The 25,654-nt window shown below is 44.4% G+C and overlaps 1 protein-coding gene across 11 annotated transcripts in view; it reads left to right on the plus strand.

Moving 5' to 3' along the window:
* The window catches only part of csmd3b (CUB and Sushi multiple domains 3b), a 140,729-nt gene that overhangs the window by 36,446 nt on the left and 78,629 nt on the right, over positions 1-25,654 (plus strand). For all 11 annotated transcript variants that reach the window (XM_049750685.2, XM_049750686.2, XM_049750687.2 and 8 more), the window contains exons 3-4: positions 8,393-8,505; positions 19,904-20,101. In XM_049750685.2, coding sequence (XP_049606642.1) covers positions 8,393-8,505; positions 19,904-20,101 — 311 coding nt within the window. The remainder of the gene's footprint in view (positions 1-8,392; positions 8,506-19,903; positions 20,102-25,654) is intronic.

The following is a 25,654-nucleotide window of genomic DNA, read 5'->3' on the forward strand; positions in this document are numbered from 1 at the left end:
GGTTCCGTTCAGCCGTAGATTACAATTGTAATCTCCAAAGAACACTGCGCCGTTCGGTCAAAGAGTGAAAAATACCGCCAGCGTTGTGTCATTGTCCTTCTTTTTGACGTTTATTAAAAATTGACTCCCGGCTGGTTCTCGCACTTTGCCCGAATCAATCTTGACTTTTACAATGGGAAGAATCATACGAGTACCCCAAATGAGTTTCGATAGATTTTATGAGCAAAAAGGCTGACTTTGATGGCATGTTGAAAAAGACAAAATGTAAATCGAGTTAAGTTTTAAGATATTCACGTCTGTCAAACGTCAGGTTTTTGTGCGACTCTTTTTCCTGACAAGCGTGAAGTGTTTTGATTGTTCAAACATAAAATCCAACAAAAAAGGCTAAAATTAGGAATTATGTATCTCTAATAAAAGCGCATAATGTTCCTGGGTGGTGAATCATGAATGGCAGATCTTAAGAGTTTTTGGCAGAGCTCACGGAAAGACAAAGATAAGTACCCGCTGCTCCACTTTTCATAAATATGGATCGGCGCCTTTACATAATGGAGCAGGGACCGAGCAAACACTTGTTGGGCAACTCGTCGTACGAGTTCTACGTCTCTGTCGTAATGTGACGTGGGACTATCTTTGCGACAAGATCCCGGCGGGTTTGTCGACTTAAGCGGGGATTGTTTTGAACGGAGGGCCACCGAGAGCCAGCCAGCCAGCCAGCCAATATGTCTTGGATGACTTTCCCCCGTCTGGTAAATACACTCAGCAGTGTGTCTTTTCGTGCGCCGCATTTTTGGTGTGTGCCGAGCGTTCCAGTAATCCCAGCGGCTAAACTGGTAATCCCCTCAAGCTTCCCATTAGCCTCTTGACGCTCACAACCTCCTTGCGGGTGGTCACCCAGGTGTCAGGCGTGCTCCTTCCCTTGGGAGGGATCACTTTGATGAGCCACAGAGCTGGCCTCGACCCACCCCTCCTCTTTACCGGGGGGATGAGAGCGGATGTTTGGCAAGCCTTCTGACAATTGCAGCCTGGAATCGGAGCAAGCGACAAGGGCCAAAAGACCAAAAATGAGAAAACCGAGAATGGCGCTCAGTTTAAAGGCCGGAGAAAATGATGCGAGTTAGCGGGTGGGTGGTCCGGGGTTCTCCTATTAGAAAATGGCAGTGTGGAGGTCATCATTCAATGTCTTTGCAGAAGTCACTATGTTTTATTTATGAATCGCAGAGTACTCAAAATATGAATCAAAACAAACTGACAGACCGCAAGGCTGTAACGCCATTAGTCATCCTGTTTAAAAATAAACAAAATTGCAGGCTTTTGGGGTGGAAAAAATCCTCATTTTTTTTTAATTGGGAGAAGGCATTTGTTTCCACTCCAGTCAGTGTTTGGTTGTGTAGTCTTTTCTTGAGCCTCACGCCCACCTGACTTCCCACAGGATGTTTAGCGGTGAGCCGCGTAGGCAAGGATCGACGCGCCTGTCTCGTTATTGAAAGACAACAGTGCCGACCGACGCCTGAGGTTCTCCTGCATTGATGCCGATGTGGAATTCTTTCCTCGGAGCGTGACTCACAAAAACGGGGTGACTCAATCGTACAGAAGGCTTGCGGGATCCTCTACTGTCCACCATCTGGACTCTTCTATGGTTTTGTTCTTTTCTTTTTGGCTTTGGAGTTTTGGGTTAGCTGGAGGACACATACTAGCTTGTGGTTTTGCAGCACCTCCACCTCGACATTCTGTTTGATATTCCTGCCCGCTTTCTCTTGTCATTGATTTTTTTTTTTTTTCAATCACAACAGATGAGATCATTCAAATGGAACTGAAAATGCAATTATTTGAAAAAGGCATCCGGCTGTGTCCTGCCTTGAGGTTTATGCCCATTTTATCTCAGTGGCACTTAATTGAGGCCTCTGACTTTCATTCTTGCTTATTTTTGTGACCATTTTGTATATGGGTGTTTCCAACAAGGACAGATAAACACCATCGGAAATTGAAAACAGAAGTGAAGTTGAATCAGTTCAACTATGGATTTTTGCTGTTTGCAAAAACATCGCTTACATCTGGCAACTTCTTCTTTTCCAATGCCGTGCAACGATGCCACTAAATCCTAGAAAAGCCCAAGCTCCCTAATGCCGCCCTCATTAGCTAGGAGAAGTTTTTAGTAAAGCATTGCTCTTAAAGCATCGTTAATCGCTCAGGTGTGCGCACATATTTACGAGACCGGCAGTGTTTAAAGATTTTGTGTCGACGGCCTAATGACGTTGAAACGTTGCCACGGCAGGGGCGACCGACGGAGCGGACGTTCGGTCGGTCGGGGGAAAAAAAGCAGAACGGGAACAATGCGTGTTCCTCTCTGCTCCGGTGCTTCGCTCCATTATCCTCGCAGACACAAATACAAGAATTCAATTAAAAAGAACGTGTAGTGACCTTAACACATGGACACGGTCCTTTTGTTGACGTATCAATTAATCACCGTCTGTCACTTGACCATTATAGAGTGTGTTTCCTCACTGGACCGTGGCCTACTTTTGCTGTTGGTGTGTGTGCTTTGTAATGACCATTGTTATCCCCAAACTCTTAAAATGTTAGCGCCACACTAATAAGTCTGTTCAACTCTGTGTGTGTGCGTGTATTACGATTAGTATGCAGCAGCCGTTGCCAGCCTGGTGTTTTTAAACATTAAAACGAGATGACAAAATGTGGCCCGAATGCCTTGGCTAAAACAGAGCACGCTCTGCCTCAATAATACAAAATAAGCCTGTAACAAATAATTTAGCAAGCACTAAAAATATGCAAATATGGAACAACGGAAAGTCGCGTTAATGTTGTTTTTATGCGTTGATGGGATCAGGCGACCTAAGAGCTATTATTTATTATTTCCATTCAGTTGTGCCAGGGTGAGGGATACAAGGGCACTGCCCCCCCAAATATGCTCCCCACGGCTCGGTACCAGATAATCCAAAAACATGGCAGGTGTGCCTTGGCTTTGACGGGAAAGAGCACTTTTGCCAACAATATGGCCTCATCCGGTGCTGCGATGATAGCGGGATCCATCACATCTGTTCCCAGTCCCCCAGTAGGCAGATATCACGCGAGGGTTGAGACCAAAGCCCATCAGTCTCGTAATCATCCCATCATTCCGTGACCCCTGGAGAGCTTTGCGCTTGTGGAACAGGAGCACGGCCATGCGTTTTATTCCTTTTAATTCACCACCTGTATGTCTGAGCATGCTGCGAATGTCACTGGTTTCATTTAATGGTCGTATTAATGGCGTGTTTTGCAAACAGCAAGCCCCGGCCGGGAAGCACCTTTGACTGGCAAGACTTTAGTAGAAATACAGAATACTTGCCATCTTTTTTTTTTTTTTGACTTGCAACAAGCATTTTTGTGCCACCAACATTGCTCCCACTAGTTTGGGTTAAATAAGGCCAATGGGGAATATCTTGCTAGTCCGAATCCGTTGCCATCATCATTAATGTTCTGTGGTTCCCGTCCCTCCATGTCGCTGTTCTTTTCCACCTTATCTGAACTTGACTCTACCTTTTTTGGGACCTTGGTCGAGGCTGGAAAGCACAAAGTAACTGAACTTAATTAGTTACGACCACTGCCAAATCTGTTTTATGTTGAAAAAGCACAACGGCAAGTGTTCCGTTGTGGCGGCAGTTGCGGCGTGACCATTCATCACGCTGAACGTTGTAAAAGCGTCCGCTCGGATTTGCTCCACTTTGCGCCACGCCGCCGCCTGAAACCGGACTTGGAAGGACATCCTAAGTAAAAGTGATTCATGATGCCAAGTCGGGGAATATATACGGCCAGCTTCACGATGAAGCTATCTGCCATTTCCAAGGTCGATGTTTACATTTCCATGCAGTATTTTAGATTAGAATGCTGTCCGGAACTTAGATTTACTGTTTGCTTTTAAGACACGCCGCCATCGTCTGACTTGTAACTTTATCCGTATGGATGTGTGTCTGTCATGTTCGGCGATGTGTAAAGGGGCCTTTGAGCGTTCGTACTTGTGCGTGTGCTTAGTGTGTCGATGTGTTTTCTGCAGGCAAAACAGCATCACATGATAGAAATGCAAAGTCATTGGTGGTGGAGTGCTTGACTTGAATTTTTTCAGATTTCCTCCCCAATTGTCATGTGGTCAACTTTGTGACTTCCCACGTGTGCCGGGCGCACGTGTTTAATCCCCGGTCGGCCGGCCGGCCATCATATTTCTTCTTTGGCTGGCTCTCTCAGCAGCGCATCTAATCTCCGCTTCCCCCCGTTATCGCTCTAACCACTGTACCTTTAAGTCGCTGTCAGGCCTGACACCTTCCCTTTGAATGCCAGTGGAGGCATGCAATCTGTCTCTGCCTATCTGACCAACACAGGTGTGTGCGTGCGTGTGTGCGTGCACCAGCATGCATGTCCGTTTGTGTTAGTCCCTTTTCCTTATGTGGGTGCGCGTGTGTGTGTGTCCCTTCCACCGCGTGTGCCGATGTGTGTACTCTTCCCCAATGCCCGTCAAGTGTAATAGTAAGTGATGGGATAGCCAGAAGCCTAAACAAGCTTTAGTTTGGGGAGTGCGGTGGGGAGGGGGGGTGAGGGGGGTCAGCAGTCACTATCTATCCAACTGTCTAAAAGAGAGAGAGAGGAAAAGAGAGGGTGCGGGAAGACAGAGAGGTACACAACATTTATTATTAAAGAGTGCAGGGCTGTTGTTTACGGATGTTGTTGAAAATACCGCCAGGAAAATCAAGTTTGCTCAAGGAGGCATGTCACAACGCTCCCAGAAGAGGGAGGGGTGAGCGGGGCAGGCAGGGGGACCTGTTGATATTGAAGCTCCGCCGTCATTTTATTTCAGCACGGCATAAGGGCAGATGTATAAAAGTCAGCGGCGGTGTCGTGGGTGCACGGAGAGCGCCAATTTCCATGTGGACTCCATCAAATCCATCCGTGCGCGTTCTTCCTATGCGTGCGTTGTAGCATTTGTAAAGCGTGCCGCAGCAGGTGACATTTTGCAGAAATACTCATTGCAAGGGAGACTAAATGGAAAAAAGGCCTACCCACCTGTCTTGTTTGCTGTTACTTGAAGTGGGAGAAGAGTTTTCACAAGATGGCTGCCAAAAGCTTGCCTGATATCATTTTAAGTTGAACAGTTATGCTCCGTCCGTGTAGCTTTTCTTTTTTTTTTTAATTGACTATTTATAGACGTGTTCTATCAATCTATCATAACGTCCAACCTCAGCATCTAAATGCAAATGTTAAAATTAAGAGGCATTGGTTTTTTGATTCGTGTTTTTCTTTTTTTAAAGATGCATAGAAAATGCATTTCCTGACAAGAAAAGGCTGCCTTGGTGTTTAGCTTGTATCACGACTTGTCAGTCTGAGTCACAGCGTGTTCCCCTCTGAACCTCTGGGGCTGACAGCGAGGTTAATCTGCTATTCAACCCCCCACGTCAGAGTGCCTCACTTCCTGGGGTGGGTGGGTGGATGGGGGGGGGGGGGGGGGACTCAGTCGAATCCCGAACCTGCGAGGAATTGGCTGTCGGTGCTAAGAGCCGGTGTGACTGCCATTTATGTGGACTGTTGTTGTAAGATGTCCACCATGTTTACCGCAAGTTAGCCATCATTGGACAGTGTGTTTCAGCTGAACACAAACGGTGCAGCAACACAGGTAGACAGACAAATTTAATGAATGGCCCACCACCATAGCAAGAACCTTGATGCGGCTTGGCTAGTGACTAATTGACTTGACACCGAGGACTCGCCGTCGATCGTAAACACGTATTGAAAAATGGGTGTGCATTTGTGCGTGACTGCATGTGTGAGTATACATGTGTGTATTTGTGTGTGCGTATACATGTCACAGGGACCAGTCCTGTTAATCAATCACATGACTCCAGACCCTGAACTTTGCACGTGACTGGGAAAATGAATCAAGCTGCAGACAGGAGAAAAAGTGTTGATGGAATGGAAAAAATGTTCTCAACCTGATAATTAAGTGTGATTTATCGCTTTTCAACCTCCTTGCACATAATGTAAAAGTTAAAAAGTGTGAATGTCCGCAGTGAAGAACATGATAGAAAACTGAATGTGCATGCCCTTGACTCAGCGGCCAACCTGAACAATTCTAACCCCTGGACCTCATCTCCTCCTCAGTGTGTGCGTGCTCTCGTGTCAACCAGAGTTTATCTGATGATTATATGAATGCTAACGAGATGCCGCATGATGAAACGCGGCGAAATAACAGAAGCAGACGTTTGTGAACTCAGATAAAAACATCATTAACGGCCTTAACGAGGGAAGCGCGCGTGAACGTGCACGTCTGTGGAGCTGGTGAATTAATGTGAGGTGATGGCAAACGATAAGAAAAGATGTTTGAATAGAAAGGACTTGAGTGATAATAATGTGGATAAAAAAAAATCCGAGGGTTTTTTTTTTTTTCCAAAATTGGACTACAGTAGCGTAGTAGCCCCAAGGGTTCAAGGCAGTAAAGCAAACACAGATGTTGGGATGAGATGAAAATGATAAGCTGTGGAACTTGATTGGACATTTTGGAAATCTATTAGCGAATAAGAGGATCCTGCATGGCAACTCAGCGTTCCTCCAATTTCACTTCATGTTGGTATTATGACTGACACAGTGCCCACCGTTGTGTTGTTTCACTTAAGGACGCCACTTAGCAGCTCAGTTGTCATGGTTACTATGTGAAAATACTAACAAAATAGCTACAAGTGGGCCGGGCCGGGCCGGGCCGGGCCGGGTGGGGTGGAGCAACTCAGTTCCACCAAGACTGATTTATGTCCGCCGGCGACCCTGCACGCCTGACTTGCCATAAAGCCTCCTGATTAAACGGCATATTCAGGAGCGTTGGACGACCGGGCTGTGACTTACGTCTCGCTATCGTGCGTATCGATCTCATTTTGATGTACTTTCAAACACAGCCATCTCCGCTGAGGACATTATGTTTATTTTTAATCTATTTCAATGTGGAGAATACGTTACCATAAGTGCAAAATGCAAGTCTACCGGCTAGCTTGATGCTAATGTGAAATGCAAAACTCAGTTGGAGGCTAACTAAGTAAAATAAGTAATTGGGCCTTTTTAACAAACACTGTGGCAGATGTGCTAATGATAGCCACGGGTTGTAAACGAGTTCAAGAGTTTCTGCAGCCAGGTCTCTTTCATATTCAGCTTCATATTTGACATTATTAAAAAAAAAAAAAAAAAAAACTTGATATATCTTTGCTAGGAAAGTGTCTTTGCACAAACAGGATGGCAGTTGTTTTCCAGAGAGCAGAAAAGACCGAGGAGACTTTTACTCATGTTTGTCGAAGAAAGAAAGAAATGGACGTGTGGTCTAAAAGATGAAAAGGCGTGATTGAAGAGAGTGCTAGGTGCAAAGATAGGTCGGCAACAACAAAGCCAACTGTCAGAAGATGTTGGAAAGCGCATTTTCGAAGACGGCTCTTTGGAACCAAGTGCTTTTTGCAACGGGATCCCTTTTTGGCCTATTTGGCAGCGATAGCGAAAGTTTCTTTGTAGCTCACAGAGGTATTATTCATTATCTATTATTGCCTTGAGCATTTTGTGTATCGGCACATTTATATCTAAAAATTGTACAATTTCCTTTTTTACTATGTTTCAGTCAATTAAAACAAAAACTATTACTTCACGACCTCAGCTAACTGCTGTGGAGATCCATTTTAATCTAGAGTCTTTTTCCACGCTTTTTATGCACGTAGTTAAAACATCCGTTTTCTTATAGCTCCGAAGACAATATTGAAAAATCAATCAAAGTAATTGGGGAAAAATGTTATATAGTTGGCTGCCCCCTTTCGGAAAATCCACCATTGCAGCGTCGCCTTTGTGCTTCCTCCTGGATGTTTTCCTGTTTATATATCAAGCAACAGCGTGATGTCACAAGTCTATGAGCTTTAATCTTGTTGCATGATTTATTTAAAAGCCCACTCCACTGAGCTAGCGCACCCCCAGCGCAAAATGTACTTTGAAATAATGGAGACGCGTTGTACCTCAGAGGCTGGGCTGAGGGGAGCAAACACAAATAGCGGTGTAATCAAACCGGCCGAGTATAAATAGGAAGATGATTTCCTGGAAGACGGCTATTGTTGTTCAACACCGTCTATACTCTCGGTGCCGTTACCAATTTTTGACTCGATGATTAAAAACCTCTTAATGAGATGCTAACTGCATTAGTGTGTACTTATGTGCCTTTTCTTCTTTGTTTTATTGGTAGGCTGCTCCATTGGTAGAATTTTACATTAGATCAAATAAAAGCTGATCATTAAATCAAATAAAGGCCTATACATTTCAGGTTGTGTTTTGCTGACTATGAGGCAACTCCGAAATGATGACAGTGTTGTTGATGTATTTTCTTTCTTTGCCTGTGTAGGTTAACCGGGTTCCAGGTGCCTCCTCCGGTCACTAGTACCGGGAATGTCTTCTCTTTGAGGCTGACGAGCGACTTTGCCGTCTCCGCACACGGCTTCAAGCTCATCTACGAAGGTCAGAACGTGTCACCGTGTGTGTGTGCGCGTGTGTGTATGCGTGTGTTTGCAGCAACGGTGCTGGGGGAAAAAATGAGACACAGCTCGCCTCAATTTGAATGAGCAAAAAACTTCTCGCGGATGTTGTTTTCAGTCGAGTCAAGGTTGTGATGGGCTCTCGTATTTTTTGCGTTGAAAAAAACTGAATGTGAAGGAGAGTGATAAGAGGAGAATTGTATTTTACAAGCTGTAGGGGAAAAAAAAGCCTGAACGTGAGACTCGGAGTGAGTTACAAAATGTCCCTGAAGGCACCGCGTTGCTTTTGGACCGTGGCAATATGCAGGCCTCCCTTTTCCCCACAAGTCCAGCATATTTGAAGGACCTCAGAGAAAGTTCTCAAGGAATTTGACATGTTCACTTTTCAGCTTGTCAGTGGTGACACTTTAATTCCTTCTCCACAGCGAGCTGCTGTCAAGCCCGGCCCGCGTTGTGTGAGCGATCGCGTCGGGCGGTAAAAGTGCCACGGTGTGACCCAAAAAGTGGGACATTTTCAAGATGAACCCACTTACCGAAGACTCTTTGTTTCAGATGTATAGGCGAAGGAAAAAAAAGACAAATCTTTTTCTTTGCGGTATCCAAAGTGCCAGGCCTCCATTTTTGTAGTCAGTGAAAATGGACGGTTTCGAAAGTTGAGCACAGAGCGTGCAAATTAAGCCTGTTCCAAGTGCAATTTTAAAACCGGCCAGCCGACTGACAGATGAATCGATTTAAACTCTGGTTGCTCTCCAAAACGACTGATTTTGTGGGACTCCATTTTTTCGTTGGCCTGGAAAGTAATTCAGGTCATGGCCCATTTTTTTTTTTTCCCGTACTGCCGTGTGGCGCTGACTTCGAAGAATGCCACAGATCAATTTTCCCTCTTCCCATATTGTCCACATTAACTCTTCCTCTTTTTTTGCGGCAGGTAACCAACTCGACGTGATTCTCTCAGATGAAAGCCCGGATAGAAACAAAATAAATACATAAATAAAAATAGCTGAAGCGGTGGCTAAAATTAGCACTCATTATGCACCGTCGTCACCATGTCGAGATCAAATTTAGATTCAGAAGAACTTTGATGTGGAAGTTAGTGCAAAACGTGTGGGCCCTGCTGGGGCAAGTGTGATGCTGCAACTATCTAAACAAGACGAGATCATGCGAACTCCCGGGGAAGGTCCTCGGCCATGATATCGTGTGGAACATTCCTCGATGTTCTCTTCCGATGCATGGAATTTCATATTAAGAATGAGATTTTCTTGCTTTGATGTCATTGTGGGATATCTCCACACATGCACTTTTCCCTGTGAAGACCGCCAGACCATCATTAATTCATGGAGCAGCACACATGCACGCTGCATTTGTATGTATGTGTGTGTGAGTGAGGGCTAGAGAAAGAGAGTGATGTATTATTTAGCATCATGTCAGAGGCGGTTTGATATTGTGCTGATGAGAAGGAATCACAGATGATCGCGCGGACACAGACACACACACCATGTTGAATAATTATTCTTTTTGTTTCCGCTCTTTTCTTTCACATTGTTCACTTAAGTTCATTTAGAATGGCGCTGATCACATACCAGGGCGGCCAGGACGCCTGCTTTGGGTGTTCCGTCTTCGTAGGATCAAAAGTCAGATCATGTGGGAGTGTTCTGAATTGCTAATTTTGTTTTGCTTCTGTTATTTGGACTAAATGTGTTCATTATTATGCCCAATAAGCATCCCCAGTTTGGAATGATTGAAAGTTATAATGAGCACTAGCCTTCTGTTTTCGTGACGGGATATTTTCAGCTCTTTGCAAATCACAATTAAATTGACTGGAGAGTTTTTTAAAGTTGAAACTTTGAGAACTCAATAGAATAGTTAGGAACTGAAAAACAGAAATCCAACCCATCTGTTAGGTTTGTTTAAATAGTCAATAGGACCGGCTGCGTGCTTGCCAATGAAATAAATAATGCCAAATGTAAAATAAGTCAAGCGGAAAACATTTTGAATGAAAAATCAAAGTTTAAGAAATGACATCCATCATAAACTTCCTAGATGTTGAATAGTCAAATAAAAACAATTGTGAGAGGCTGGCTACCCGGAACTCCAAATATCACCAAGATTTAAAAGCATACTTGGTGTGTATTTTTAAGAGTTGTGTCATGTTCCTCGTGCGAGCGTGATCAAGTCGCGATATCAGTTGTAGTGACGCTGCTCAAGTGCAAGCTGACAAAGGCACTCACTCATGTAATGGATGTGGCCTTTTCACTGACAGGGAGCCAGCCTGTTTTTGTTTGCGCACCTAAAAGGAAAAGAAAAAAAAAAAAAAAAAAAAAAAACATGTCTGATGTTGCCATTGTGGACTTTGGACTGCTTAATATTCAGCTTGGGCTTAAGATGCACATCCCATTCAAAGGAGCTTTTCTTTTCTCAAGATGAAACAGAAGAGTCAGCCAAAAATTGGGGTAAAAAAATGTGGATGCAACCTCGGTTAGCGAAACACTACGGGTGAATAAAAAGTAACCTACGACGGCAACCTTTCTGTAATTAAACATGTAGCCCTGCTTTGCCGCCATACTTGACCTTCTGTGGTAATTGCAAAAGTTAATCGACGAGTAAATGTGATCCTATGCGGCCGATGAACAAAGGTGAGCCATACGCTAGCATGTGGACCTTTCCATTGATTTGGCCTGGAAAGGTGACCTGTGACCTTTCAAGTGTGCTTAGTGTTACTGTGTCCCATCATAAAACCTTAATTAACTCTCGAGACAGTCTTAATTGGACTTTCGACATTATTAACTGTCATCCGAGTACAGTGCCCCTCTCGTAATATGATAAATGCCTACAAGGCGCTGCACTACTGGCGGTGCCAAAGCACTGCTTTTGTCTAAATGATGTTTGCTCTCATTGCGAATGGGTGTTTTACTGACGTAAATACCTAAACAAGTGTTTTTGTATGTGTGTGGCAATTTTAGACTTAACATATGTTCTGCCAGCACAGGAGACACACGTCTTGTTTTATCTTCCCCCCCCCCCCTCCTACTTGTTTGGCATCTATTTCTTTCATCCCTTATACCCCCGCCCTCCACACTGTTACATGCGGCACACCAGCAAATACGCATAAGGACTGTGCACATGTACACCAGAGTGGCTCGGGTCATGCATTTCAAATGAGGGAGAAAATGTCAGCACTATCCCTGGAGACAAAACGGGGGAGGTGTAAAGCCCTGGATATGAATGCGGAGGCGTGTGTCCGTAACGGAAATACGTGTACGCCGCGTATATCCCATGCTAATCCGTCCAGGTGGAAAGTACACCTTCCGCTTACGCCAACTGGATTGCTATTGTTTTAAGGATTATTAATTGGCGTACAACTATTAACAGACGTTGCTCAATGGTGTATTATTACATCATAAAAAAGTCTCGCCAGTGACAGTGACGACATAATAATGTCCTCACAGTAAATGGATCTTGACTTGACAGGACACTGATGAAGTCTCATAGCCAAAACAATGACCGACTTCCAATTTGTGTAAGCCTGACAGAAAATGTCCCAAAACGTGGTTATCGGTCTAATACCTTGGTATTTTAATTAAAGTGTAGCGAGCGACACCAAAGAAGTTTGATGTGCGCCAGATGATATATTGACCTCATCTAAATGATTTTCACTACTTTTTGTCTGGGATTCATAGTCAACTTGAAAATGATTCATTGATGCCCAATTCAGCCAGATATCCAAGCTTTTAATTTCGATCTCTGGATGTAATGTTTGAAGTTTTGACGAGCGTGTGTTTGCATGTAATGCTTGTATTTGCCACTCAGCTCTCCGGGGAGGTTGCCGTGACGTTGGATTTAATAAGTCACACTGCAGTAAGCGCGCCTATTAGATACACACACAGATTGACACGCGCATACTAAAGCAAGCCAAGCAACGCATGCACTGATGGTGTTAGCGCAAATAAACATATAGCATGTTTCCTCCAATTGCCGCCCTACTTTAATAGATAGTGCCAGGGTAAGTTGTATAATGGTGTGTTAACCACAGGAAAACAATAGTTGCAAGAAGCAGATGCATGGTCTTCGAACAAACACAATCGTCCTCGTAACTGCTGATATGCAATGCTGAAAAAAATATTTGAGCTAATGAGGCACCAAGACATCATTTGATCACAGTTTGAAGGCTGATCTGCTAAAATTCCATTGCAGCTCCTAATATAAATGACATAAATGGTAATATACTTTCTTTCATAAATTTGCAGACTCCTCCCATTTGCTTAAAACCATTACTAGAACTTTCGAGAAAGTCTTCACCAGTGAAAGAGAGTTTTGCCAAGACAGCACACATGCTGGACGTGTCCCCACTGGCACTAACGTGTACACAGCGTACTGCTTAAAAATTCATCCATCACTTAGCAGCATTAACCTTGCGCAGGCTTCCACCCCTACGTCAAAACACTTGCTGTCACTTTCTTTGAGGACAAGTCAAAGATCCGTCTGAAGTGGCTGCTGAAAAGGAGGCTTTAAAAAGGAAAAAAAGAAAAACCCCTCTGGCGACCCCTAGGGGCGTCAATGTTCATTACCGCAGTCACATGGAGCAGAGAGACACTTTGAGAGTTGGCAGTTCTTGGCATGAGAATTACAGGAAAGCTTATAAAGTTGAAAGTGTCTCTTCTAAATTAGTAAATGGTAGCTGAAATTTTAACTGGGAGACAGATGAAGCTCATTTCATGAGATCTCAAGACCTACAATGGAATCATGGTCTGGACAATGTGAAGAATTACTTTGGAGAAGATGGAAGAAAATGACTTGGGCTATATAGAGACATCATCTACCTCATCTAGTTCAACCAATTGGAGTTGTTTAGGTCAAACAGTCAGCCCAGGTTGTTCGCGGTCACCATTCTGCTTCCTCCTGGAACATGAAGACCACCACAGCAGGGATGAGGAGGAATGGAACACAACTGGATGACCTTGATTTTGCACTCAGATAGCCTCTACCAGATGCAAGATAAGAACATCAGTGGAGACAGGGCTGTGGATCAATACAAAGAAGATCATGAAGATCAACGCCAGTGTCAGAATACCAGTTACGGTCAGTTAAGGCGGAGTCATTTGGTCTACCTTGGAAGATAAGACAGAGACATCAGAGTCACAATTGGCAAGGCAACTGTTGTCATGCGGAACATCTACTGTGACTGGGTGGATCGGTTCTTCAACAGACCTTTTGGATTGGACAAGGTATTTTTAGTCTGCAGAGTTAATCTACCCGTGCCTTCGCTGACATCACAGTTTAGACAAACGTTCCACGCAAACAAACATCTTCTTATTGTCCCAAGGCTAGATACGATGACCTGCTCAAGGTTAAGCTACAGAGCATCTTCTCCACGGGACTGAACGCCTTAACACTAAAAGCCAAGAAGACAGTGAAAGGCAAAAGAAGAGAGCGCATATGCGTGTGCATGTGTGTTCAGCGAGCGAAGACGTGTGGCGCGCTATTGATCAGCTCTGGAGGGCCGCATTCATTTACTCAGCTCTGTTCAATGTCACATATGGCATCTGATCTTTTTTTGGAAATCCCTTTCTCTCAGCCTCTCCGCTTCACTGTGCTGTCGAGTCTCTTAATGGATATCGATTCAATTTTCGGGACATACTGTAGCTTTCGATCTGCCTTGGCTAACCCCGTCCGCCTCTGCTTTCGCTATGCGAGGTGACGCCGTCTTTCCAGATGGCACCAATTTCAAAGTGCGTGCGTGCGTGCGCGCGCATGTGTTGCACAAAACGATTTCCTATTGGACGCCGGCTCCGTCCCTCTGGGCCTAACGAGCCGTTATTGATCGAGCCAATTAGCATTGTCGCCTTTTAATTAATACCGGTGCCTGATATTCACGGGTGCACACGGCGAGTTTTAATTCACGCCAAGGTGAAGAATGCTCTTTTATCGTCACTGCCCTCCGAGCAGTGATTCAAGATTGATATCTCGTCCTCACTAGTAAAACAATTCAGTGCATTAGTGGAAGGATTGTCTCGGTAATATGAGTGCCTTCCACTGCGGGACGAACTATTATAACTATATCTGGCATATTTGGAATTGGTTGCTAAGCAGCCAGCCGTGAATGTATCACGTGTGTATTTTTTTAATTAGCTATGTTGCAGCACAGTATATTCCATAAATCAGAATCATGTTTTTAGACTAGTGGGAGTGCATTCAAGAAATGATTGCAAAGAAGATTTTTTGACTTTCCCTTTAATAATGAATGAATGAGTTGCAATGGAGAAAATGAATCATAGCATAGCAAGGTCTTCAAAAGACCACAATGCCCTTAAATTGTGTCGACCTGTCTGAAAACAGCAACCTGCTCCTTTCTTTAAAATTCCTTTTAGCCTTTTATGTAGCAAGGCTTTTTGCAGTAGGCTCAGCACTAACCTGCTCTTTATGTGGTTGTCCAGAATGGAGCTAAAATGGCCTGGAGTTGCTTACCAACTTCTCAGCTAACCCCGTGTCTAATTGTTCACACGGCACCCGAATAACATGAAGGCACGGACGCTCTAAAGCCAGACTCCCGCTGGCTGCAGGGATGGAGGTGCATTTGCTGCGTAATAAAGATCCAGCGAGACGTTGCCTCCCAGTCCTGCAGCGTTTGATCTCCACGAGCATTAGCGACACGCTAGCACGGAAAAAAAATGCATCTTCACGGCTGCCAGATGTCGTCGGATGCAATCCCTTTCCCCTCCCCCTGCTGTTGATGCCTCCATAAATAATGATAATTGCTTTTAATCACACCGGCGCTGAAGTGGCTGCGACCGTTGCTTTATTAGAGATGTTCATCACTGTCCTTGTAAGGTTGCGCTGGGATGTTGTGTGAAAGTAAGTTGCTGACATTGCAGCTTTTCAAAAACTTAAGCAGAACTGTAACGCCATAGATGAAAATATGTAATGTGGATCTGTGGACTTGTCACACTTTTGTTTGACATTTCCCCAGCGTGATCATCTTTAAACTGCTTACTTTGACCATGCTAAGGCTTTTTTTTTTTTTGTGCGTGTCGAATTTCACATTTTTGTTAAACAGCGACTGGCTCATGGCCACATTTATTATCCAATTTCAAAGCCACACATTCAATAATACCATTATCTCACAGTATGTGTGTGTGTGTGTGTGTGTGTGTGTGTGCACGGCCTTGTATTTGTCTATGCGAGCTTTCAGCCGCCATCCAAAAGAAAAAGAATTTGCTTCCGAGCGCACGTCTGAATGACAGACAGCTCAGCGGATACGTTATTAAAAGTGAAGGGAGACAGACGTCCTCCCGCTGTCAATACTGCTAATATCGCACAAATATTACAGTTGAGAGCGCGAATATTCTGAAAGGGAAGAAAAAAAAATGGAAGAAGCTTTCTGTTGGATCTTTTCAATCGGTTTTAGATTGATGTATATTGAAGCAAAAGAGGTGTGATTACTTGAAATCGTTGATGGATGTCACTCAGCTATTCACACTTGAAGTCATTTTATAGACACCGTATGGGAACTCGAACCATTTTGCGCAGTTTACAAGAAAATGTAAAGATGTGTATATGACTGCGATGTATTTGTACACCTCAAGTGGCGGAGCAGGAGGAAGGGGCTAGGTGCTTTGGGAAGCCTTTGAAAGTGAGGAGGACTACTTTGAACTTGATGCATGGTGGGATGAGAAGAGCGTGAAGGTTCTCGGGGGCGATAGGAAGGACAGGCCTCTGGAGTGGAAATGTGCCAGTGAATTGGGAATATATTGAAGTTTTCTGCCGGGTTTGGAGCATGAGCCTGAAACATTTGACAACATTGCAAAAGAACTGCTAACTTTTTCAAGAAATAGCAAAGATTTTTGTTGTAGAGTATCAACCGTAGGTTTTTTTTAGTCAAAGAAGGAGCGAGAAGATGAACACTCCTCTCCAATATCTCTCCAAATTTGAAAGATTTTTAATGGAAAATGCCATTGAATGGTTTTTTTCTTGTTGCTAGATTCGTCCATCATGCGTATCTTTTGTGCGCTCCTTGAGCTGTTCTGTTAAGGTGGAAAGACTTCGGCAAAAATGGCTCCTCTTTAATCCAAGATGGTGCTGACAGACGTTTTTATTTTTGTGTGTGTCATCCATCTCACTAAAACCCGGTAAAAGCATAAAAGCGTCTGACGTTTCTTCCATCATTCCTTTATTATCATTATTTTTTTTTTTTTTTTTTAGCCGTCACTGTAATTGCTTATCGAGGGAGAAATAAAAGTCCAGGTAAATGCTTCCCGGAGTGGAGGTTAGATGACTGTATCCTGGCCGGCCGGCCTTTCCGTATCTGTGTGCGTGCGACAAATGCAGATCAGTCTACAGATGGGCCATAAAAAGCAGCAGCTTGTAATGAAGCGAATGAGACCGGAATGATCGTTATGGCGGACCAGAGGGGGGAGGCACAAGGGGTGAGAAAGAGCGAGGCAGAGATGGAAAGACGGAGCGAGTAATTAGGGAGGAAGAAAAGGTGACGATAAATAATTGAGGGCGCCCGGCAGTAAACTGGCGAGAGTCTGGCACGACCGCTGGCGACCCAATCCAGTGTCGTGATGGATCTATGAAATGTCGGCAAACTCGGGCAGGCGGATCAAAGACAACTTTACTTTCATAATGTAAAATAGCGAGTCGGTGTCGCGGAATAAGCGATTGTTTTTTAACCACATTGTGCCGCCACATGCTGGTGCTGCCCAGGTCTGCTAGCTTTCAATATAGATAAATGTCCGTTAGCCTAATGCTAACATATAATGGGAAAGTCCATAGATAGGCTACTGGAAATTAGCATGGATTAAACAGTAAGTCTTCAAATGCAATACATGCAATACATGCAATATATGCAATGACGACTAGCTACTGCTTCAAGTTGTTGGAAATCTTCTCTGTCATTTATTATAGCTCCACCTCTGAACGAAAGATGCTCAACTCTAAATGTAATACTTACCTCAAGGTCAAAATGTAAACACCCCCCTCAAAAGTATTGATTTAAAAATTACACACTATAGCGGCGGCGTAAAAGATGAAGAGCAATAAAGCGGGGGTTCACATGCAATCGCGTAGAGCAAACGATTGGAACGAGGGAATGTCATTTAAAAGAAGCCCGAATGAAAAAGCGATGAAAGCAACGTGGCAATAGCATGTGTGCGCGTGGTATTAAATGTGTCTGTGATAGGACGACAAAGCGCCGCGAGCATCCCGACGCCACCAGGTACACAATCAATAGGCCGGCAGGTCACAACCCGACATCCAATCACGGTGGGGCCGCCGCAATGATGGATGACCCTGCCTTTCTATGTGTGTGTTGAGATAAGCCGGGGGTCCTCAGCGAAGGCATTCCCGCAAAAAGACTCTACCGGGAAGCTCAAACCCAACTAATGACTGTACATAAAAGTATGTTCATTTCCTTTCTGTTTTTTACTGGTTCGTCTGGAGCCGAGACTCCCTCGTTTGGAGGCAAATTTATCCCGCCATTAAGTCAATTATGTCCTCGTTTTCTCCTTTCCCCCCCAAAAAAAGTTTTAAGCGCCGCGGCCCTCATTAGCAGAGTAATGGATGCTATTCATATTGAGGAAGCTTTTTTCGAGAAAGTAAGAAAGAAAGAGGGAGGGACGTCTCACGGCGAGTGATGAGCGTCGCTCCGGCAACAATAGCGAGGCGTCTCAGAGTTAAATGAGCGATCTAGACGTCGTTAATTGGCGTGATAGCGATCCATCGTCGCCGCCCACCGGCTCCTCGGCGGGGGTTCCCTGTATTTACATCTATTAGCATGGAATTAAACATCTGTTACAGACTGATTAGGCATTGACATAGGCATTAATAATAAAGGACAAAACATTTATAGTAACAAGGCCTCATTAGAATATCTGAACTCCAATAAAAACGATGTATGGAATCATTGATGAAAGCCTTAACACAATAGGATACGATCTTTCGCTTTACATAGGGCAGTGACTTGACTTTGACGCGGTGGCGCTAGCAGGTATGCCGCTAACGTTGGCAACACGGTTGCCCTTAACCAGTCTCAGCGATCATCGTCCTTTCTTTCCTCCTTCCCAGCCGCCCCTCAATCATCCTCCCCCCTCCAAAGCTCCCTAAATCCTATCTGTCTGCACGCTTTCATCCTTGTATCAATCACGCGGAAACTGTAAGAGCAGAGCTGGTCCCCGGTCTCCCATCAGCATCCTGCTTTATGGCTCGTAGCGTCCTCTGCTCCCCTTTTCCTCCCTCCCTCCCTCTCGCGCTCCCTTTCACATATAGAGTAAATGTGTATACAGTACACATCTGCCAGCAACATATGCACACAGGCAAATGCATCTTGAGGGAGAAAAGTCATTAACTTTAAAGGCTGCATGGCTGCAGCTGATCATTTCCATCTAGTTTTGTGAAATATATTATATAATATTGTACTCTGTACGCACTGAAATATACATGAATGTATATGTGTGTGCGTATATATGCAAACTTTCGAAAATTCAGCCTGCATTGCGCATCCCCGAGTTGTTTATCTGGAAACAGTTTCTCTCCGCCACCCCCCTTGCCTATCTTGATGACATCTGACATCTTTGACTTGCGCCGAGGGATTCCGCTTTTCATAATGGTGCCTGCTCTCAGGAGACCGTTTTGCTTTCAACATGTCCTGCACCTTGACAGAGCTGAAAAACTTGTCAAGGAAGCGGAAGACGAGTCAGTTCCGTCCCGGCGACCGCGCTTTCCTCGGCGTCTGATTCTAAAAAAAAGTTGAATAGCGTTTCTTGGCATCTGGCCGCCACGACCGGGGAGCACGCAAATGCTCTCGCAGGACGCGGCGGTCTGTGCTGGCAGAGACGACGGCGCACGGAGGCAAACATCTGCTCGACTTCACGGGCCTCGTCTCCCGTTGGCAGTGTGTGAAAGTCTGGCTTCCCACGAGGCCTCACGCATGGCGTTCATCAAAACAATCAAGCTAAATCGCTACTTACCGTTGTAATCTTGAGTTATAATTGCTTAACATAGTCCTGTGCGACGCTCGCTGTTAAGAAATAAGAATTTAGGAATTCAGCGACGTTTGGCAACATATTGAAGCTTTTTCAGTCAAGTTAGATTTGCCTCTGTTGTAGCAGACTGCAAATGTTTGAATGCGGATAAGGAAAACTGGACCAGGACCAATATTTTCAGAAAAAAAAATGCCAGTTTGTTTTGTCTTTTGCCTTTTGGAGTGTAATAAAGCTTTGCACTCCTCGGAGTTCCACTCCAGTCATCAACCACTCGCTAATTGAAATCTATAAGCGCTCCGATGGGATGCATTGTGCTTTTCTATGATCATAAATTTGCAGCTGTAGTGACGCTCCGCCCGGTTAACCCGACTGACCCCCCTCTCTTCTGTTCTCCGCCCACAGAGCTGCACAGTACATCCTGCGGGAACCCCGGCGTCCCGCCCAAAGCGGTGCTAAGCGGCGGCGGGCGCTTTGCCGTGGGGGACAGCGTGCGCTACGCTTGCGTGTCCGGCTACGTCCTGGACGGCCACGCCACGCTCACCTGTGTGCTCAATGCCGGGAACACTGCCGTGTGGGACTTCCCCGCTCCCATATGTCGAGGTACTACATGCCGTGCCGCCGCTTGGCGTGCTGTGTCCTTACTGAATGTTTTGAGGTGAAAGGCCTGGCACATGCATGTGCGTGCTTGTGTATGTGTGAGCGAGGGGATCTCGGATCGTTGCGGTCTTTGTTCATCATGTCACAAGTCCATGTTTTTGACTATTTCCACTAACCCCACCTCCTAATTTGAACCCCATTTGACGTTGAATCTCCAACCCTAATGCTAGACCTTGAGCTCCCAAGCATCAAGCCGAACCCTTAAATTCTTGCCTCAACCCCTAATCTAAAATATAAAGCCCTAATCCCAACCTTTAACCCTATGTCCCAACCCCTAGTCTCCTATCTAGTCCTGAACCTGAACACCTAATCTCTAAATATGATCCCAAAATCCCTAGACCCTTAAAAATCTCAACTCCCAAAGCAAAAATGTTGTTTTAACTTCAAGCTTTCTAGAAAATGGTCCATAATGCAAATGTAGCATGTACTAAATGGATGTTATTTTAGATGAAATGAGTCAACCCCCCCCCCCCCCCCCCCCCCCAAAAAAAAAACAAAATAGAAGGCATATATAACTTCCTGGACTCATGCTGCGCCACCTCACGAGCAAGTTTTGTCAACACAAAACGACGGTGGCACACAAACACAACCTCATTAGAATGTGATTAAAAGTGACTGGTGATGACTGAGAGGCAGGCGTCAAACCAAATACTCCCCGTGACTCACCAGACAGCCCCTCGACACAAACGCGACTCAAACGTGGCTTTCGCAGCGTGAAACGGATTCATGTTTTGGTTTTTGACGCCCCCTCTTCCCTCCTTTCCTGGAAATGAGTCCGTTAATTGCTCATATTCATATGAAGAACACAGTGGGTGTCAATCACGAAAACGCGGTGCAAGTCTTGGCAATAGCGGGGGGCCCTGGGGGGGTGCACGTGGTTGCCAATATGATCAAAGAAACTAAAATGGAAGCCGCGCCAGAGACGTCACTGGTAGCAGAATGGCTTGGACTCGCGTTGCGTCTTCCATACAGCCGCCATTTAACTTTTTCTAATTGAAGACACCTAAAATTGGCTGAGGAGGGTAAAAGAGTTCATTGGCGTTTTGTCTAATAGGGAAGATTCACTCTCAACTATATCTGTGTTCTATAACGCTGGTCCTCATTAAGGTCAGGCCTGATTTGGAGCGAGAGGCGGGATGCACTCAGGACTCGTTAGAATTCACACAGACAAACAACAAATGACACTCAAATTCACATGGACAATTTAGAGCATGGGGTGTGTTAATTTGCCGCCTCAAACCAAAATGGATCACTTTCTATTTGTATTCATGCATCGGGCCAATACCAGCCTTATTTCAAGGTATCGAGCCCTCACGACGTCAGCCGATACCGGTAACCGATACCAAGGTGGATAAATAACTAACTTGACATAATTTAATGTTGTATTAAAGACACATTATCTCAGTATTGATTTACGCAGCCGATTAGCAGTAATATTGTAACATTTTCCGCCAGTGTCAAGTCACTCTGCATGATGATAGAAAATGGGAAGGAGGATGCTGGGAAGCAGGAAAAGCCACTTGTCACTGGCGGATTAGTCATGTCTCTGTCACTCTTGTCAGCGAGGCTAAGAGGGGTTAAGCTAGCACCGTGAACGCAGGGCAGCAGGCTGGAGCCTTCGCCCCCCCCTCACAAATTTTGTCATACACTTAATTCAAATTATGAGCAGTGCAATTCGGCTAATCCGTTTTAGAATGAATCATTTGAGCATATTTGTGTTGTGCATGCAGTTGAAAGGTTGTTTTGGACTCAATGAACTATGTTGAAGTGAGGGGAGGAGCTCCTTGACTAATGGAAAAATAGTGCTTTGACGCAAATTCCGTCATTTTTTTTCAATGAGATCAGATACATATTTTTACTTGGATCCTTGTTCCTATTTGTATGAAGAAAAGAAAAGAAAATCTAAACTAAAACCTTCAAAAGTGTCCTTAATGTTTGTCTGAGCGCATTACTATTATACTCTTAATGTCTGCTTGAGTGCTTCTCAGTAGTCACTTTCTCCAGCACACAAAGGCCGGGCCGCTCTGTAAAGTCCGCCGCTCTGTAAAGTCCGCGGCTCTGGTTCTGGCTGCTGATGCGGGTTGCTATGGCGGCGGCGGCGGCGGCTACTAATGAGATGATGTGCAGCAGCTGGATTCCTTTCACACAACCTGTTCATCAAACGGACGCTTGCAGCCTGCTGCTTCGTCTGTTTTTTTTTTTCCTTCCTACCCTTACAATAATAGGCTACAATGTTGTATTAAAAAAAGGTGGTCGGGGAAGTCGGGTTATCGCTTTGAAGTCCTGAACACACTTTAGATGCTGTCGCTCGCTCACTTTTTGTCTGTGGCTATTCTGGTGCCAAAAAAAAAAAAAAAGTGACATCAAGCCGAATAATCCTGTAAAGGGCATGCAATCATCCGCACTTGTTGCTTGATGGAGTGGAGAAAAAAAAAGAAAACAGGTGCTATACCATCTCTTGGACTGAATGGAAAATCAGTGCCATTATTTGCAAGTTAATGATTAAGAATTAGCAGAATACATGAAAAAAATCTATTAGAAAATAATACAAATCTCCTACCTCGACTACCACCTCCACGGGTAAAATTATTTCTTAAATTAGACTCAGGAGTTCCATGCACCCCATGGCTCCGCCTCTCATTTTCAATTAATATCGCCATTGGCCCAGCAGGTGAGGGAGGGGGCGAGCAGTGACTCAAGTGCATGAGGTACGACAGCACACTTTATTAATCAAATCGGAAAAGATTTTCTGAATATTTCGCACGATGTCTCGTTTTTTTTTTTAATGCCCGGAAAAAACAAGATGCTGCCACTCTGGGCTAACCCTGTTAGGTATATGCACAAGCTCTTAAGTAGTCTAATTATTTCCTTGCCTCCTTGTGGATGTAAAACTCTGCTGAGTCAAGCGGCTGGAGTAGACGAGCACACTCAACCTACCATCTGGAGCTCACACACACAAATACTGAACACACACACAGTCGCTCTATACCCAAGTCAATCAATTATGACATGTGTCCATTATGTTTGAACGAGGTACGCCGTATATTAGCTCCCCCCCAGTCCGCCTCGGTTCTTCTCGTTTTACTGCGTCTCTCCGTAATAGTCCCTTTTATCAGATTTTCAATTCCCGTTTAACGAGACATAAATTGTAATATCCTGTTCACATTGTTGAATATTAATAAAGGCCTCCCAGTTAACAGACAGGCAGCTGCTTTTATGCAGGAATTCGGCAATAACATGAGTTAATTCTTCCGTTTGAACTGGCTTGTCATATATCCTCGGCGTAAACAATATGATATCCTGACTCCTTTCCTCCCCTGCTGGAATTTTGCAAATGGTTTTATTTATGTGGCAGGTAGATAGCGAGCCGAGTTCATTTATAAGAACAATTTAAGTGCATGTGGAATTGTGTTTAGAAGTCTATTATTCATACTAATCACAGTCCCTTCCTTACCCGCCTGCCCCTCCCCTCCCCTCCCCTCCGTCTTCTTGCCTCGTCTCCCGCAGATCAATGTAGTGTCTTGTAGTGACACTTGAAGTGTTCTTATCTCTCGCCTGCAGACCTGCTCACTGCTTCCTACTCCACACACACACACACACACACACACACACACTGGCAAGCCACATATTTCATTTCTTAGTTCATCCCCTCTAATGTTCTCGTCTCTCATTACTGGGGCAACGGATGCAGCCTTAACAATCGGAGGAGGGAGGGATAAGGATGATCTTAAGCCCCGCCGTATTTGTATTTTGGGCCCTGGGAAGGTGAACATAACAGTCTGACCCGCCATTTCCAATTAATTCACCCATTAAGTAATTATGAATATAAAAAAGGTCATTGTAGAACTTTTAAATGGCCAACAGGTCATGTTGAAGGACCTTTTGCATTGCTAATTATGTTACGAGTGCCATCTTAATAACAAGATTGCATTAAAGCTCTGGCTACAAGGAAAATAGTAAGCAATGGTCTTATCCAGGTGTGCTCCAGGGCTCTATCCCGGGTCCCCTGCTCATCATCATTCACCTTCATTCACTTTCTGTCAATCCAACATTCCTTTTTGTTGTTGCACAATTGACAACCAGCTCTGCATGACACTTATAATATCTCTAATTCTTTTCCCTAGGTTCTTGTAGAGTTGCTTGTTTGCATCTGTTTAACAATTGTTTGTTTGGGCCTCAAGGCTATAATGGAAAAATGAAAAAAAGAATGCTTAAGAAAAAAAAAAAAGCAGCCTCATTTCTATTCAATCGCAAATATGCAGCTTGGAAAACTCAAATTGTTTTTCAAAAGAAGACATGCTGGATGGACAATCAATAATCTGAAACAAACACATTTTGCCAATAAAGGCAATCATATTTACACAGTAGCAACCACCAGAGCGAAGGCGACAACCAATTAAGTGTTTTTCGCGTAATCGCACTAGAAGGCCGGCTGTGCCAAAACGCTCTTCATTTATTGATACGACCCGCTCGTTTGTCTATTTATGGAGGTGCACGTGGTGACAAGCTTGTAAAAGAGCACAATTGCGCGCTACAATGGCGGGGGTCGGCTCGGCTGCTTTAACTGGAGCGTGACGCCACCTGATGCTCCGCCTGATACAGTCCAAATCGGCGTTGCTTCACTACGAAACTTTTCAACTTAATTAAACACTAATTAATTTCCTGTTGCATAAAATCACAGACAAAAAAGTAGCATTCAGGTCCAAGTTGTGCTCGCGTCTACTGTGACTTTTTGTCAAGTCTCATTTATTGTCAACAATATCATTGTTATACAAAAAAAAAAGACTTCCTAAATATAATCATGCAGAATGCCTAATTGATCAAAACAGACTAACTGAAGCTCCACCCCTCACTTCATCACCTTCCACAAGAAGGCGCCAAAGCGCTAGCTTTGTACTAGACAAGGTTTTGATCTTCAGTGGGTGAGGAAGACTGTTTTAAAAAAAATTTAATGACTTAAAAAACATGTTTTGACTAATGAGGATTTTTCATAAAGTATCTCGATTTCAATGCCAGGTGCTGTTGGATTAGTGGGTGGATTTAATTCAAAATAAACAAGGCATAATCATTTGTAGAAATGTCATGCTGTTTGTTGTTATGCAAGGTTTTGACAAATTTATCAAGGTCTTGCATTTGACTTATGACATCACCGTGTCAGTGGGAAAAAAAAAAGTTTCAGTCGGTGGACTTTATTGTGCTTTGGCGGCGCCGTATGCAGAAGGCTTATGTCAGGTGCGCTTTACTTAACTCTAATGTGATTGAATTAAAAATGTGTTTACCGCCATGGCTCTTTCCCAGCGACGGGATGCTGACGCTGCAAAGGGGAGCCACAATGCGGACACGACACACACACCAAATTTTCGTTCAGACACACGCGCACAAAATCACTAACGCAAGCTCAAGCGGAGTATAGTCGCGCTGCTGGAGTCAGCAGGGACTCATTTAGTCACTAAATGATTCAGGATGTTCACTTGCCCATGCGTGTGTCCTGCGTGA

The sequence above is a fragment of the Syngnathus scovelli genome, chromosome 19, assembly GCF_024217435.2.
Source record: "Syngnathus scovelli strain Florida chromosome 19, RoL_Ssco_1.2, whole genome shotgun sequence".
Taxonomy (NCBI): domain Eukaryota; kingdom Metazoa; phylum Chordata; class Actinopteri; order Syngnathiformes; family Syngnathidae; genus Syngnathus; species Syngnathus scovelli.